Source organism: Fusarium proliferatum (genome assembly GCF_900067095.1).
Source record: "Fusarium proliferatum ET1 genome assembly, contig: FPRO_scaffold008, whole genome shotgun sequence".
Classification (NCBI taxonomy): Eukaryota; Fungi; Ascomycota; class Sordariomycetes; order Hypocreales; family Nectriaceae; genus Fusarium; species Fusarium proliferatum.
The window spans coordinates 1,175,878-1,190,012 of NW_022194797.1; the positions used below are offsets into that span (position 1 = coordinate 1,175,878).

The 14,135-nt window shown below is 49.6% G+C and overlaps 5 protein-coding genes across 5 annotated transcripts; 3 read left to right on the forward strand and 2 right to left on the reverse strand.

The window, feature by feature from the left end:
• Window positions 1–452: 452 nt before the first annotated feature.
• On the reverse strand, window positions 453–1,454 carry FPRO_14142 (uncharacterized protein; the record flags this gene model as incomplete). The annotated part of the gene is made up of 1 exon (XM_031219134.1): window positions 453–1,454. One exon carries the CDS (start codon window positions 1,452–1,454, stop codon window positions 453–455), a length of 1,002 nt encoding a protein of 333 aa, XP_031084923.1.
• A 781-nt stretch (window positions 1,455–2,235) lies between these two features.
• On the forward strand, window positions 2,236–3,291 carry FPRO_14143 (related to dihydroflavonol-4-reductases; the record flags this gene model as incomplete). The annotated part of the gene is made up of 1 exon (XM_031219135.1): window positions 2,236–3,291. The coding sequence occupies one exon, from the start codon at window positions 2,236–2,238 to the stop codon at window positions 3,289–3,291; it is 1,056 nt and encodes a 351-aa protein (XP_031084924.1).
• Window positions 3,292–6,178: 2,887 nt separating this feature from the next.
• Window positions 6,179–6,787, forward strand: FPRO_14144 (uncharacterized protein; the record flags this gene model as incomplete). Its single annotated transcript, XM_031219136.1, has 1 exon — window positions 6,179–6,787. The coding sequence occupies one exon, from the start codon at window positions 6,179–6,181 to the stop codon at window positions 6,785–6,787; it is 609 nt and encodes a 202-aa protein (XP_031084925.1).
• Window positions 6,788–7,341: 554 nt separating this feature from the next.
• FPRO_14145 (uncharacterized protein) lies at window positions 7,342–8,314 on the reverse strand (the record flags this gene model as incomplete). The annotated part of the gene is made up of 2 exons (XM_031219138.1): window positions 7,342–7,977; window positions 8,024–8,314. 2 exons carry the CDS (start codon window positions 8,312–8,314, stop codon window positions 7,342–7,344), a joined length of 927 nt encoding a protein of 308 aa, XP_031084926.1.
• A 4,274-nt stretch (window positions 8,315–12,588) lies between these two features.
• Window positions 12,589–14,000, forward strand: FPRO_14146 (uncharacterized protein; the record flags this gene model as incomplete). The annotated part of the gene is made up of 5 exons (XM_031219139.1): window positions 12,589–12,657; window positions 12,704–12,802; window positions 12,857–13,402; window positions 13,580–13,828; window positions 13,899–14,000. 5 exons carry the CDS (start codon window positions 12,589–12,591, stop codon window positions 13,998–14,000), a joined length of 1,065 nt encoding a protein of 354 aa, XP_031084927.1.
• Between the last annotated feature and the right edge of the window lie 135 nt (window positions 14,001–14,135).

A 14,135-nucleotide genomic window follows, 5' to 3' on the forward strand; every position in this document is an offset into this window, starting at 1 on the left:
AGTAGTTTAGGTAACTTATTATAAGTTTAGGATACGTTTTGCTGAGTTGATTTTGACGCCTGAGGTCCGATGTTCTTTTGCTCCCTGAGGCCCTCATCGCTAACATTCACGAGGCTAGCACTGACCCGACTGTCTACATCCATAGCGTCAATCCTTGTTATCACTCGATGGGGTCAAGGAGCTACTGCAATCGTGACGAAAAGGAAATATCGTGATGTGGGAGTGCGGGGCATTAAGGCTTGCCTGTTCAAACTCCCGGTCTTGCAAGCCAAGTGCAGTCTTTTCTCAGATGTCGGCCATTCAAAGTCATGACCAATTTACGTTCCCGTGACCAGACACCATCTCAAGAAATTAAATTTATTTATTCATGAGGTCTCAGTCCTCCATTGCCTGTTGAACCTATTCTAGACTGGACTTTGTTGGCAACCAATGCACTCCAAAGGACTGGACTCTTATGCTGTATTCTTCTCGAAAATACTCAAAGCCGTATTCTCGAATTCACGACCAAACTGCAATACCGATTTCCAATGAGGAGGGATAGCCGCTGCTCCGTCTCGAGCTCCCAAAATTCCTCCCGCGATCGCTCCGTTTGTATCTGTATCCCAGCCAATACGAACAACGTCCACGACAACATCCTCCAGGCTGCGAGTATCAAGGACCGCCGCAATCGCGAGACTCAGTGACTCGAGGACGTATCCGCTGCATCTGCCTCCAAGTTCCGGCACAGGTCCTTTCTTAGCCATTGTTGCTATGCTGAGGGATTTGCCGAGTTCAATCGCTTTGTATACTGGGCCAGAGCCTCCTTCAAGAGTTTCTGCGACATCGAGACCTGCCTTGATGGCATCTTGAGGGTCGACCTGGTCGATAAGTTTTGAAACAATTGTGTTGTAGGCTGCACATGCGACCGTGCATCTCTTGTCGTCGTGGGTGATCTTGCTGACACGAATGCTTTCATCGACCAACTTCTGGGGATCGCGTTGGAACAATCCGGTCGGGATGCAGCGCATCAAGCTTCCATTCCCAGCACTACCTTGCCCAGCTCCAGCGCGGTCAGGGTCTTGCGTCTGCCCATAGCGCCTGAGCCCAGTAGCGGTGGCTCCTCCAATGTCTTCAGGTCGACTTCCCGGACGCCTGCCTGGCCAGTCGCCGTGAAGCCAACTGATGAAATAGTCGCCAGCGAGTTGCGCGATGTCGTCGCCGGCCTTGTAGTCATGGTATGCAAGGAGTACTCCACGAGTCATATCCGTATCGTCTGTCGCATGGCCTTGCGACCAACGAAATGGGCCCCCGCCCACGATGTCGCGGAGACCGAGAGGGTATTCACGGGCAATATCCGTATGGGTTTTGAACTCAAGCGTTGCGCCCAGCGAGTCGCCGGCATGGACACCTAGCAGTGCGCCGATGATACGGGACTCGCGGGGCGAAAGTTCAGACTCGTGTTGAGGTGAAGGCATGTTTGTTGCTTGTGTTTGTCTGGTTGTTTGTTTGTTGGCGATTTGGCGGTTGAAATCTCATTGAAGAGCCAAATGGCGGGGGCTGAGCTGCGGCTGAGTCTGTCAGCCTTGAATCGGATCCATACGTTGTTGCCTACAATAGGTAGACCAAGCTGGGCGAACACTGGCAAGTGCCAGGCAGCCAGGCCATGATATTGCTGGAAAACACATTCTTTGTCGGATTTCGGAGCATGAGTGCGCAATTGTCGCGGTTGTCTGTCACACAAAGCTGCAGTGAATGACCCCTCTCGGGAGCAGTGGGGCACCGGCCACTGAATGCCCCCCTACAGCGTCAGCTATCCTTCCACTGAGACATTTGCTTTGCAAAGCTGTCCTGGAACTCTTGCTCTGGGCCTTCCACTCGAAACATCACTCATCGAAAGACGCATGCATCTTGAGCAATTTTACTGGCCCGGACATAAGTGTTGTTCTTTCGAGCCATCCATGTCCGTGGCAGCTCTGCCCTACAAGTGGATCCACGATCGACAAATGTCCTCCAGATTAGTGGCTAGGCCTCTGAAATGTCACTGTGGCAGTAACTAAGAATCGGCGATAACACTAATCTCCAGGCGGTTTACACCAACATCGCAGATAATTTCTAAACCCGGGACGATGTCGCCGGACTAGAGTTCCCTAAGATAAGACCCAAGTATATTGCTAAGACAGAGAGCATTGAAAAACGACTCACTTTTATTCTCTTCTACAAATTCACCCAGAAATCACAAAACCGTTCATACTCAACATGTCGCCGACAAAAGGTCTCGTTCTCGTCACGGGCGCAAATGGCTTCATCGGCGCACGTACCGTTGAAGCTTTCCTTGCCGCCAACTATTCTGTCCGCGCTGCAGTGCGAAGTCAATCCTCAGCTTCCAGCCTCCTCTCAGCACTCCCCTCATACGCTTCCTCTGGCCAACTCACGAGAATTCTGGTCCCCGATCTGATGGCTAGGGGAGCTTTTGATGAAGCTGTCAAAAATACTACGGCAATAGCTCATGTCGCGGCGCCAGTTGACTTCAGCAACACCAATATCGACTACGTCATCGGTTCCTCGCTGCAGGGGACTCTCGGAATTTTGGAGTCCGCTGCCAAAGAGCCTGCCGTCAAGTCGTTTGTGTATGTGTCCTCTATCGTGGCTGTCAGAGGGTGCAAGCCTAAGTACCCAGAGAAAGGTTACACGGAAGAAGACTGGAATGACCAAATTGAGGATGCGATCGCAAAGGCTGGCTCAGAAGTGACAGGCCACCAAATCTACGTCGCAAGCAAGGTCAAAGCAGAGCGCGCGTTCTGGGAATTTCGACAAAAGAACAAAAACCGCATCGGCTTCACAATGACAGCTGTCAATCCGGTCTGGGTGGCTGGACCGCCGCTGATTCTGCCTGACGACCCGGAGAAGTTGAGTGAGACCGCCATCGTTCCTTATCGCATCATGAACGGGGAGAACATGTCATCTCCTGGACCCGGTAATGGAACACACGTTGACGTGCGCGATGTTGCACGGCTCATGGTGTTTGCAGTTGACAAGAAAGAAGTGGCCGATGGGCAGCGGTACATCGCTGGAGGAAACGGCAACTTTGGAAACATCCAGGCTTATCGCGATTTGTTGCGAAAGGCTTATCCACACAGACAAGAAATTATTGGGAACGGTGAACCGGGAAAGGGATATCTGCAAGACTACAGCATTCCCAATGGTGGTTTCAAGGTTGATGCTACTAAGGCGGTTGAAGCAACAGGACAGGGTTGGATCCCTTTTGACCAGATGGTTCTAGAATCTGCAAAGGCATATGAACGATATTTCTGAAGAGAAGACTCCGTTTAATGTCAATAGCCAGCGAGTAAACTTAGGGGAGAGAAGGGCAGGAGGGAGAATAACAACAAGAAGTTAATCTCAGTCTCAAAGGAAGCAAAACAGCCTTCCAACTCACCAGGAAAGGAAGAAAAAAAACGGGTTTTTTTTTGCAATGGGGCCTTTGATAGAGAGTAAGTCCCGTAGGACAGAGTGATTTCTTCTATCTGCAGAGAGGCCATATGGCATTCAGTTTCACTGACGGATCAATGTGAACATCGTATTTCATCAACGGATTTGCAATTTGGGGCTTATTAATGCGGTTGTATCTACATTGATATTTTGCATGCGATATTTATCCAATATATAATCGCTATTGATCAATTGTCCATTCGCCGACATGATATACATTCGCCACCAATTGAGCTCATCCTTCACCAAGAAAGACGATTTCCGATGGTTAGATGATTGTCGTCACGCGATTGATAAGCGAGAGTTCGTGAAGTCAAGTGTTGACCGAGATGATTCCAAAAATAAAAGAGGACCTTTAGTCACTACCGTGTGTGGAAGTGAAATTACCATCACCTGTAGCCTCAGGTCCCGCCGAGGTAGACTGGCGCTTCGCTGAGCCTTGGTCCTCGCCACTCATGCTATTCTTGCGCTTAACGGGGCTTCCATCATAGTTGCGCTTCAGGGACACTCGCTTGTTCGCTAGATGGCCCATCATGAGATTTGGTGTACATGTCTAACCTTTCTTGCTGGTCGACAATCTCTTTCTTGTGGCTTTCAACGGTCTTCGCCTGTTGCTGAATGGAGGCGCGGATCTGTGCCAAGTCTCCACGAAGAATCTTCTTCTCATCTTTGGGTGTCGCCATCGCATCACCTTGGTCTTTCAATGGCTTCTCCAGGTCCGAGACCTTTTGGGTTGCTGCTCCTTTGCTGACAAGGGCGGTCCGTTGCAAGTTTCCACCAGTTGCGATTCGTCAACTCTTTCCAGCGCACATTCACCAGAAAGAATCATGTCGGCCATATCTACTGGATTCATGATGGTCGGGAACTCAAAACCATTCGGCAAAGCTGATGCCTGTTTCGAGCTCTTGGTAGACTGGGCAAATGGTGATATACATGACGATGGATTTGTTATGAGGCTAATCTTAGAAGAACAATACCAAGTCAGATCATCGGCCAAGACAGGGCTCATGTCACCCTTGTTGTTTTGGAAAGCAACGATGAATCTTTGGATCATGGCCTGCATAGACGGGTCATCCCAGCCCGGTCGCTGCCCCAATTTCAATAACATCCCGCTGAAATTCAGACCAACAGACTTGGGACGATGGCGCAAAAACGAGGAATTCATTTTCGCCTCCTATTAGAAGGTGTCAGTAAATTCCAAGTGTAACTATTTTGATTGAAGTACCTTGTTGTAGTCTCGTTTGTTGTGTGTGCAGTTCGTAAGTGTGATGTGTAGAGTGTTTATGTGACAGGAAGAAGCGCGCACTGGTGTTTGTACTTGTGTTGAATGAAATCTATGTTAAGCTACAGTGGCGCTAAGCCACACAGGTAGTGTTTAGCCACACTGGTCTTGAACCGCACCCAACGACGCGCCCTTAAGCTCTTGAACCCTTGTACCATATCGTCAAGCAATCCGAGTTATGAGCAGGCCCTTCTCTTTGTTAATATGAGAGACAAGAACATGCTCAAAGACCTATTGCTGTCAAAGAGTCGCGACGCGATAAGAACAATGCTGAGCCCAAGGCATGTACCTGCTTATATATTCCCAGTGGAAGACATCCCGCACACACTGAGCATCAAGAAAGTTGAGAGTGCAGTAAAGAGCATAGTATCGCATCAAGAGGTCAAGAATACTAGTCCTATAAGTAATGCAGGGTGTTTGCAGGAATATAAAAGTATATCAATGTATTAGGAAAAAACATTTTAACCAAGCTTTAGATTTAGATGGTTTTAATAAAACACAAACAAGCATACCTGGGTAAGCCATGGTGTGAATTGTAAAGCATGTATTTTCGGTTGCACTTGATGGACTTTGGCGGATCATTTCGATATGAGCAGTTTCCCGGCTCGAATTGACCTTCCCGCCACATTTTTGAGGGATTTCCTCAGTCTACGATAGCCAATGTTGAACTGTTTCTCGCCAGGACTCGAATTTCTAGGCCACCTGGCTTTCTCCTCTATTCGGTGCTCGGTCCTCCCGGGAACAAGCCGCGGTAAAATGGCGCTCTCTATTGACTGTCGGCATTCTAACGGCACAGTAGAGTCTTTCCTATTGGATCTCTCCCTTTAACGATCCACTGTCAGCTTTTTACAGACTGCAGTTACATCAAAGCGTTCCAGGGGTCTAGGGTGCCATATGATGCTCTACTTCTCGGATGCTGAAGGCCGTAGCAGTTCTGCGCTTCGTGACTCTTGGCAAGTCCTATTCCGGCCACATATACGGGAAGCATCAAGATGCCGTGTCATAACGATTGGCTCGCTTACCTACTAGACAGTAAAGCTGCCTTATTATGTAAGGCGGCGATTTCTGTTCTTGGTCTGCATATCAGAGCACCGTAAACCTTCGCAGATTTGCCCCTCTGCTGTGCATTGCGTGCCACTGGAAAACATAATATCCTTGTTCCATTACTGAAGATAGTTGGGGGCCTCAACTTGCAGTGAGAAAGAGGGCGGATGTTGCTTTGTTTGGCTAGGCTAACGTCCCGTGTCATATTGGATCCGTCTCCACGTCCGCGTCTGCGATGACTGCGGCCTTGAGAAATGTATAAATAGGAGGGAAGGACTTCAGCTAGAAACATACAGCAAGCTCAAGCATCTCACAGTTTCAAGCAATTTCTTCTCTAAACCACAGCCTTTCTCCGAATATCTAATCCCCCGGTCTACTATTAATATGCACTTCTCCATCATCGTCCCGGCCCTTCTATCTTCTTCGGCCCTTGGGCTCGCCGTACCCCAGTCTGAGGATTCCAAACTCATGAAACGCTTTGAGGTCCCTGGAGCATCTGTGGAGGAGGGCTTCACTATCCCTGAGGGTACCCCAGACGGCTTTTATCGGGTCCATATCGATGACGATGGGGTTGCCCATCATACCAAGGTTGACATGAACCTTGAGCCGACAGGCGAAGGCGACGACTCTTCATCGGCCTTGGACAAGCGCCAGAGCTGGCGAGTCACCTGTGAGGGCTCCTCGCTCAACCGCAATGACGCCGACCTCACAGTCAAGCTGTTGAGGGACGGATGCGGGAGCGGTCACACTGTGCAGCCACGCGATCACTACTACGTTATCTCGGGTAGGGTGGCCAGTTACTTCTGCAACAACACCTCCGGAAGAACCACTTGCAGCGCAACGATTGTTCGCCAGCAGATCCAGGAAAGCGTGAGCAGCCGATGCGGCACTTTGAAGGCAGGCTGGGCACGCTGGGATAATTCCAATGGTCATGTCAGCGTGGGATACCAGAATGTAAACAGTCAAAACTCTTTCTGCGGCCGCAATCACTGAAAGGGGAGGAGTATCAGAAGGGATGGGCTTCAAACTTTGCTTCCTGGGAGTATTTGAGTTCTGAATATGGTAGTATTATAAAATACCACAGCTCTTGCCTCAGACATGCAGAGACCCGAAGATCTATCTCGCTCTTGGCTGTTTGTGAGAAAATGATTGAGGACTAGCAACGCTCGAGCTTGGAGGAGCAACGGGTATTCCATGGGCCTGACTGTTTAAGATACACACTTTGTATTTGTGCATTTAGGCACTTGTTACCTCTATTTACTCTAGCACGAGTGCCAAATGATGACACCTTTGACATCTGTCCGTTGGCACAGAACAAGGTTTCCAGCAGAACTTGCTGAAGGCCAACGGAATCTTGCCGGTCAACTGTCGCAATTGTGATAATCTTGTAAGGCATCAGAGGGAATAACGCTAATGGAAACATTATGCGGGATAAACGGTTTTGAATTTGACAGGGGAGCTTCCCAGCTGGCCGCTCCCAGTACGTGACCGGGTTTCCGGTGGATGCCGCCAGCCTATTGGCGAATGCCGGCTGCGATATCAAACAATTAGAGAGTGTCCTGCTTGGGACCATCTGGTGCGTTGATATCCCCAACAGTGGAGACATTGTGCTGATCACCGCCAGTACCCTCTTTTGTCGACACCTTGTCCTTGAACCACTCCTGCCATCCGTCCTCTTGGTAAAGAGGAAGCTCGGACAGAGCGATAATCTTCATCTTTCGTCCATCCGACTCAAGCTTTGTGACATTGATCCAGATGGTAGAACAATTCTTGATGTCGTCATCATAAGGAGAGGGCAAGACTCGTGAGCGGATGCGAAAGCGGCCATTGTCTTTCACCACAAGAGACCCCGGGGCGCCATCTTCTTTCTCGCGCTCCAACATCCTTCCGATAACCGCACTCTCGACGTCACTCTTGGACCACTGCTCGGAGCAAACATATGCCTCAGGGTACTTCAGCTCTCGCAAGTCTTTTCGGGTCCTCTCCTGAACGGCCTTATGTGCAGCACTGACGACGTCTACCTGTGAAATTTGTGCGGCAAAAGGGTCCGACGAGGGCGGCTCGACGCCGGATGACTTAAACGCGGGATCAGGCTCTGTCGCGGTGGTGACGGCCTCGGCATCGGTGGGGATGGCTTCCGCCTCGACATGAAGCTTCGAAGTAATTGATTGGGAAGTTGGCTGCTGGAAACTGTTAGATAAGCATTCCAGAAGCGCAGTAGGTACTTACGTTGCGACGCTGGGGGATTGCTGCCTGTATATACTTGTCCTTGAAAGCACAATCCGGTAGTCTCTTGATTGCCTCCTTTGCCTCGGTTTGCAATGTGAACTCGACGATGCAATAGCCCTGGTGATTCCACCCACTGGGCTCAAGCCACTCGGTTGGCCAATGAAGCACTGCGTTGTTAAAGCCTTGATCGTGAACGAAGGCTTCTACCTCCTGCTTCTCGGCATCGAGGGGAATACCGCCTAAAAAGGCGAGTCGGCCTTCTTCGAACGAGGAGTTTGGAATCTGATCCATGTCTCTTCAGTTCCAACACTGCTGGTTGTCAATACGAATGCCTGAAGGTCTTCGATGCCGAACAAGAGCTTCGTACCAACAATCATGAAACGAATTTGTTTTCAAGTGTCTCAAAAGGAGCGCTGAAAGGACGTGACTTTGTGAGTCGATCGCAGGCTTTTGTGTTTGTTGTACTGCTGTTGCGAGACTTTTGCAACGCTTTGGCTATGGGATCATGAAGAAAGAAAAGCCCCGCTAGTCGATGAGGAATTCTCTGAAGCACGCGTTGTACTTGCAGGCAGGCATCTATAGCTTGTATGATAACGCGTCACACCTGCTGGTAGTTGCTGGCAGTCAGTTCCAGTGCCAATGCCAATGACACACTTGAGCAAATCATTATTCCTAGTGCACTTCATTGTGGGTCTCTTTTAATTCTGGTTTGTCTTTGTCGTTCTGCCGATTTTATTTCACACTCGCCCCAACTCACAACTTTCGTGTCACAACTTTCCCAGCACGCAAAACATCTGCTTAGGAAATTCTTTTTCTCAACACCATTCAACTCAACCTCCGATCAAGACGTGAGTAAATCTCGAGTCTCAAAAACCAGGCCATACTGAGATTCCATGAGAAATGTCGTCTTCCATCGATGCCGATATCGAGCAGGTCGCGCAGGTCGCACAGGTCAGTTGCAGTAAATGAAATCACAATCATGTCTAACATCTCAATAGGCCTTGGATGATATATCTCTCGAAAGCTCCTACCAGGCCAATCATTCGGCTGACGCCGTCCCCAAGTCAACAAGCACTCCCGATCGAGTGGTGGGCGTTGGTGGAGATCTCCAGGCTCGCGTGGAGGCTATGTACAAAATGATCGCAGTTTATGTGGAACGTTAGTTCGATGGGAAACTGGTGACGAAGAGGATCAAATTTCAAGACCTAGCCGCCTATGAATCCGATGGCTGGGTGCAATGGTTTCCCAGAGCAAGGCGCACAGTCCCGACAATGGACGAGGACCATCGCATGGCCGAGGAGATCAATGACGTCCTCACTCCCTCCGAGCCCTACAAGGCTACCGCCAACATCATCTCCCGTGAGATAGAGCACCCTCGTGCCGGTGACAACATGGCTTGGGTCGAAGGACCAATGGGTGATGCAAAGATTCTGTTTCGTGTTCGTCAACTTTCTGCACTGAACAGCGTCGAGGACAACCGCACGAAGGTCACACTTTCAGTGGAACGCCAAGTCGACGGGAAATTGGAGACTAAGAAGATCGAAGTTGCAGCCCCAGCCGCGCACGAGTATGATGGCTGGGTGCCATCACTGCCATGGTTCCCTGCGCCAGAGGGAGTGTGTGCTGATTGGGGCGGTTATGATACGTTTTACGAATGGCAAGTCAACGGCCGAGCCGTGAATGAGGATTGGGTCAGTCAGTATGACCCTGATTGGCGAAACAAGGTCGCTGAGCCAATGAGACTTGTGGGTGACGACGGGAATGAAGAGGTCATTCATTACAGTGACGATTCAGTCAAAGCCATGCAGGAGAGGGCCGCCGAGCTCAAAACTGTGCATGAGAAGCTCTGGGGTTAAGAGACTGGCGAGACCAGCGGAATTACGAGTGACTAAGAGCATTTCGAAGTCATGGTAGTGTTTATGGAGGCAGAATGACTATCCATGTGATGCTCAAGTTGGTCTGTCAGGCTCGCTGCTCATACTGGCTTCAGCTTCTCGCCAACACGGTTGCCCAATAGGCTCACCATCAATGGCAACATCATCGCCAGACGGCTTCCACTTCCATTGGCGTGGGCCAATCCAGCATTTCGAGTCTCTCCCCCTCAGCAACTGATATTTCGGACTGCCTGACGGCTCCCAATCTTCCGAACATACAATCCCCGACCCTTCTTGATTGTGACGTGTCTTTTCGCTTGTGCGAGTCACGAAACATTTTCCTTTTTCTTTCCTGTGCCTCACAGCACCCAATATGAGGCGGCATACTGCTTTCAGTTCACTCGGAAACTCACATTGCCTCATACAAGAACAACCAACACCGTTAGATACACGCATAGGTACAGGAGCCTTACGGTGTCCAGCAAGACTGAGAGCATTTTGTGGGCCTTCGCTTCTGTTAATCTTTGAGCGGCTCACGCCTCCGAAACTCTGTGTACTTAGCACATACCGTTGTAGTTCCCTACCCCTCCTTCTTGTTGGGCTGCAAGGCTGAATCAAAGTACTGCAATCGTGACCTTATTGTTCTTGAACATGTACAGTTCCTTTGCGTGCTATTGTTTTTTATTATCCGGGGCCCTAATTTTGGCCAACTACTTATTCTACTCGCATGATTCAATGTGCAAACTGATCGAACTCATTCTTGATGGAGGAAGACATAATGTTAAGGTTGTGAGCATTTTCTTGGGGTGCTCAACAAGTGAGGTCGCCGTAAAGCGAAGTCTTGTCTTGGACAAATGCACCATCATGATCGCTCTGATCACCAAAAAGGTTTCTTGCCCACTAGCTTGAGGGTGATCGAGACTACCATCACCTGCAGCCTCAGCTTTCTCGGAGGGCGACCGGCACTTCGCTGCGCCTTGTTGACGTACCTCTGGACAGCATCGCTCCCATTTTCTTTATGCAGTAGGGGAATGCATAGACAGGACGCGAGATGAGACTAAGGTACCTTACCGTGCGCCTCTGATGTTTCTTGTGTTGAAAATTAGGGCTTTAGATCGCACCTACCCAACAGGGCAAATTTGGAGCCATCTAAAAGACCTTTCAGGGGAGCAAATCGAGCGGTGTGGTATCAAAAGGCTGAGAAACGATTGAGAATTATTAACAAGCTCCCAATCACCTTCGTCACACCTCAAAAGAGCTGCAGTGCCAGCAGCTGCCCACCACCACACCTGAAGTCAGAGAGCTGTGATAATGAGAAAAGCCTTCAAACTTATCACGTGAGCGCTTGCAGAAGCCCTCGCACAAAGTGAGGCCGAATATTTCATCTCCATCACAACTACACCAGCCAACCTAAAACACAACCTCAACCGCAACCACAACAACCGCAATTCAAAGACTGCCTCCGATATCTCGCCCATCGATGATGGCAAGATGAATCTTTTCTTCCTTTAAAAAGAGTCTTCAGAACAAAAACTTCCATCGAAGCCCACCGAGATTGATACCAATCCGTTTCCGGGGGCAGAGTTTCTTGGTAAATATCAATCCAAGCAAGTATGTCGCTCCCCTTCTTGTTCTCACTTCACGGCAATATCTTCACGCCTTAGACTGCGGCCTCTCTATTTATCTGACCTCCCACTCCGTTCAATCCCTTCCGCCTTCTGAAGCTGACAATGAACCAGTACTTGATCAGCCCCTCCCAGGTCACGATCGTTGTTGGCGATGGGCGATCTGGCAAGAAAATCTAGGATGAACCGCGAATTATGTTGGCGTTAAACATCTGTACTGGCTATATCAGCTGTCCAGCCAAAGTGGCATGTTGTATGTACTTAACTCGTTCACTCGACTCTTTGCTCATCAATGCAGGAACATTCGCTTTCCGACTCCCCAGGACCGACCCCAGACGAGCATCGCGTCTAGCTGAAGACCCCCGCCATGAAAAAGATGAAGAAACCCTCTTGAGGGCGCAGCAATTATCACAAAAAGTCTAACGACCACCGCCTCATCGGAGCATATCTTGGGATTTGCAAGGCATCCTCGAAGTTGTGAGCTTGACGAACATGATTCGGAACATGAGCTTTCACCAAACACGTTCCCCCACAAGTACGAATCACCTACCACGACGTCCCTCGAAACAGGGCAAGGTTTGAGATGACTGCCTTTTTCTTCTCGTCGGCCCATACGTTCATTCTGGTCGAAGACTAGATACTCCGCCTCACGGCATCCCATATGAAGAGTTTGAGTTAGTGAGTGCGCCATGAGACGGATGGTTGCCTTCTTGTTGCTTGCCTTACGGCATCCCTTACACGAAGTTTGGTTGGTGGAATGTCCACTCAACGCAAAGTTTGCAGGGCTTACGCCTTCCTGTTGTCTGCCTTACGGCACCATTTCTTCTCCTCTGTTGGCCTTGCGGCTTCCAATTTCAATGCTGGAGCTATTCTCACCAACAACTGCCGATGATGCATTATTGAGGAGGCACCAGAACTATGGCTGGCGCCTTCACGTGGCGTTCTGGGTCAGTAACTGGTCTTTTCTCGATAACCCAGTGAAGCCAAGATCAGTCTCAAGGACAGCAGTATCTAGTCAACCTGGAAGGGACCCAAGGTAGATCAGAGAGGGTACAATCATCTGGTAATGGAGATTCACGAAAGTGTCATCGTTGGATGTCGGATAAAAAGTCTGTTGTGGCAGAGTGGAAACTACGTATGTTTTATTGTTATTCTACCCTCCTTGCGTCTAACATCACCAGGCCTGTATCACGATGGATGAAGCTCATGAGCGATCGACAAATACCGACATGTTGCTTGCTCTTCTCAAGAAGCTCATTCATCAGCGCAAAGACCCCAAAGTTCGCTTAGTCTTCTCCGCATTTTTCTCAGTCCTAAACTAACATTCATCACAGGCCGTCATCATGTCAGCCACAATCAACCTCGAGAAGTTCTGTCAGTACTTTGGTACTACAAATGTTTTCGAGACGAAACGACAGATTAGCGACCTCCAAACTAAGTATGTCGAGGAGCCACCAACTTGTTACGACTCCGCCGCTGCGATGTTGGTCAAACAGTTCGTTGCCAACAAGCGCAAAGGGAATGTCCTTGTGTTCTTGACGTCGGTGCGGGATATCGATAAGACCTGTGCCATGATTCGACGAGAAGTGCGAGGCTTGAAGGTACTCCCAATGTACTCTTCATTCCCCAGGCATTCGCAGGATTTGGCCACTGGTGGTTGCACCAGTCAGGTATGCATTGTCGCGACCAACTTTGCCGAGGCAAGTTTGATAATTCCGGGCATCACGTATGTCATGGGTATGCTCTTTGTTGACCACCATCACCAACCACCAACCAAGACCATGGAGAAGATGAACAGTCTCAAAAGAAATGAGTCCACTGCCGCTGAAGCCGCCGCTATAGAAGACGGCAAAATGAACCCCTTTTTTGTGGAACAAGGAGTACTTCCAGCGACAGGAGTTTCGACAAGTACCACTCGGAACAAGTAAGTGATTTATATCCCACATCTAGCTACATCACGCTTGGCTCGATATCCTTCCAATCTCAACTTGATACTTTGCTCTCTTCAGGTGCAGCAGTGAGGAACATTGAATAACTCAATGACTAACCTTTCCCAGGTCACCATCGTGTTTGATGAATGGGCAAGCGGCCTGCTTGTGGCTTGTACGCAACCGCGAGTAGTCGCAGCAACCGGTGTCGCAACCGGTGTCGCAGCCCTTGTTGCTCAAGAGATGGACGTACATTCGGGCAGCATTGTCAGATACAAAGTCAGATTCGACAAGCAAAGCTCAGGCGCTATGCTTCGCGGGTTCCTTTCGATGACCTTTTCCTCCAGCAATATGCTGGCCTATCCACTGTCGAAATACGTATGTTTTATTACTATTCTATGCGACTTGCGTCTAACAACAGCAGTCAGGCCTGTATCATGACCGATAGAGCCCACGAAAGAACGACAAGAACGACAATACCGACATCTTCCTTGCCCTTCTCAAGAAACCTGATTTTGGCGAGCTGGTGGAGGGGAGATTCAACTACTGAGTAGGCATAGGTATGCTGCCCACTGCTCCTATATCAAAAGCCTCCGGGACAGCGAGCAGGACGCGCTGGGCGAACCCTGCCCGGCGAATGCGTTCGCCTGTACACCAAAGAGTTCCACGACCTCGGAATGACCAG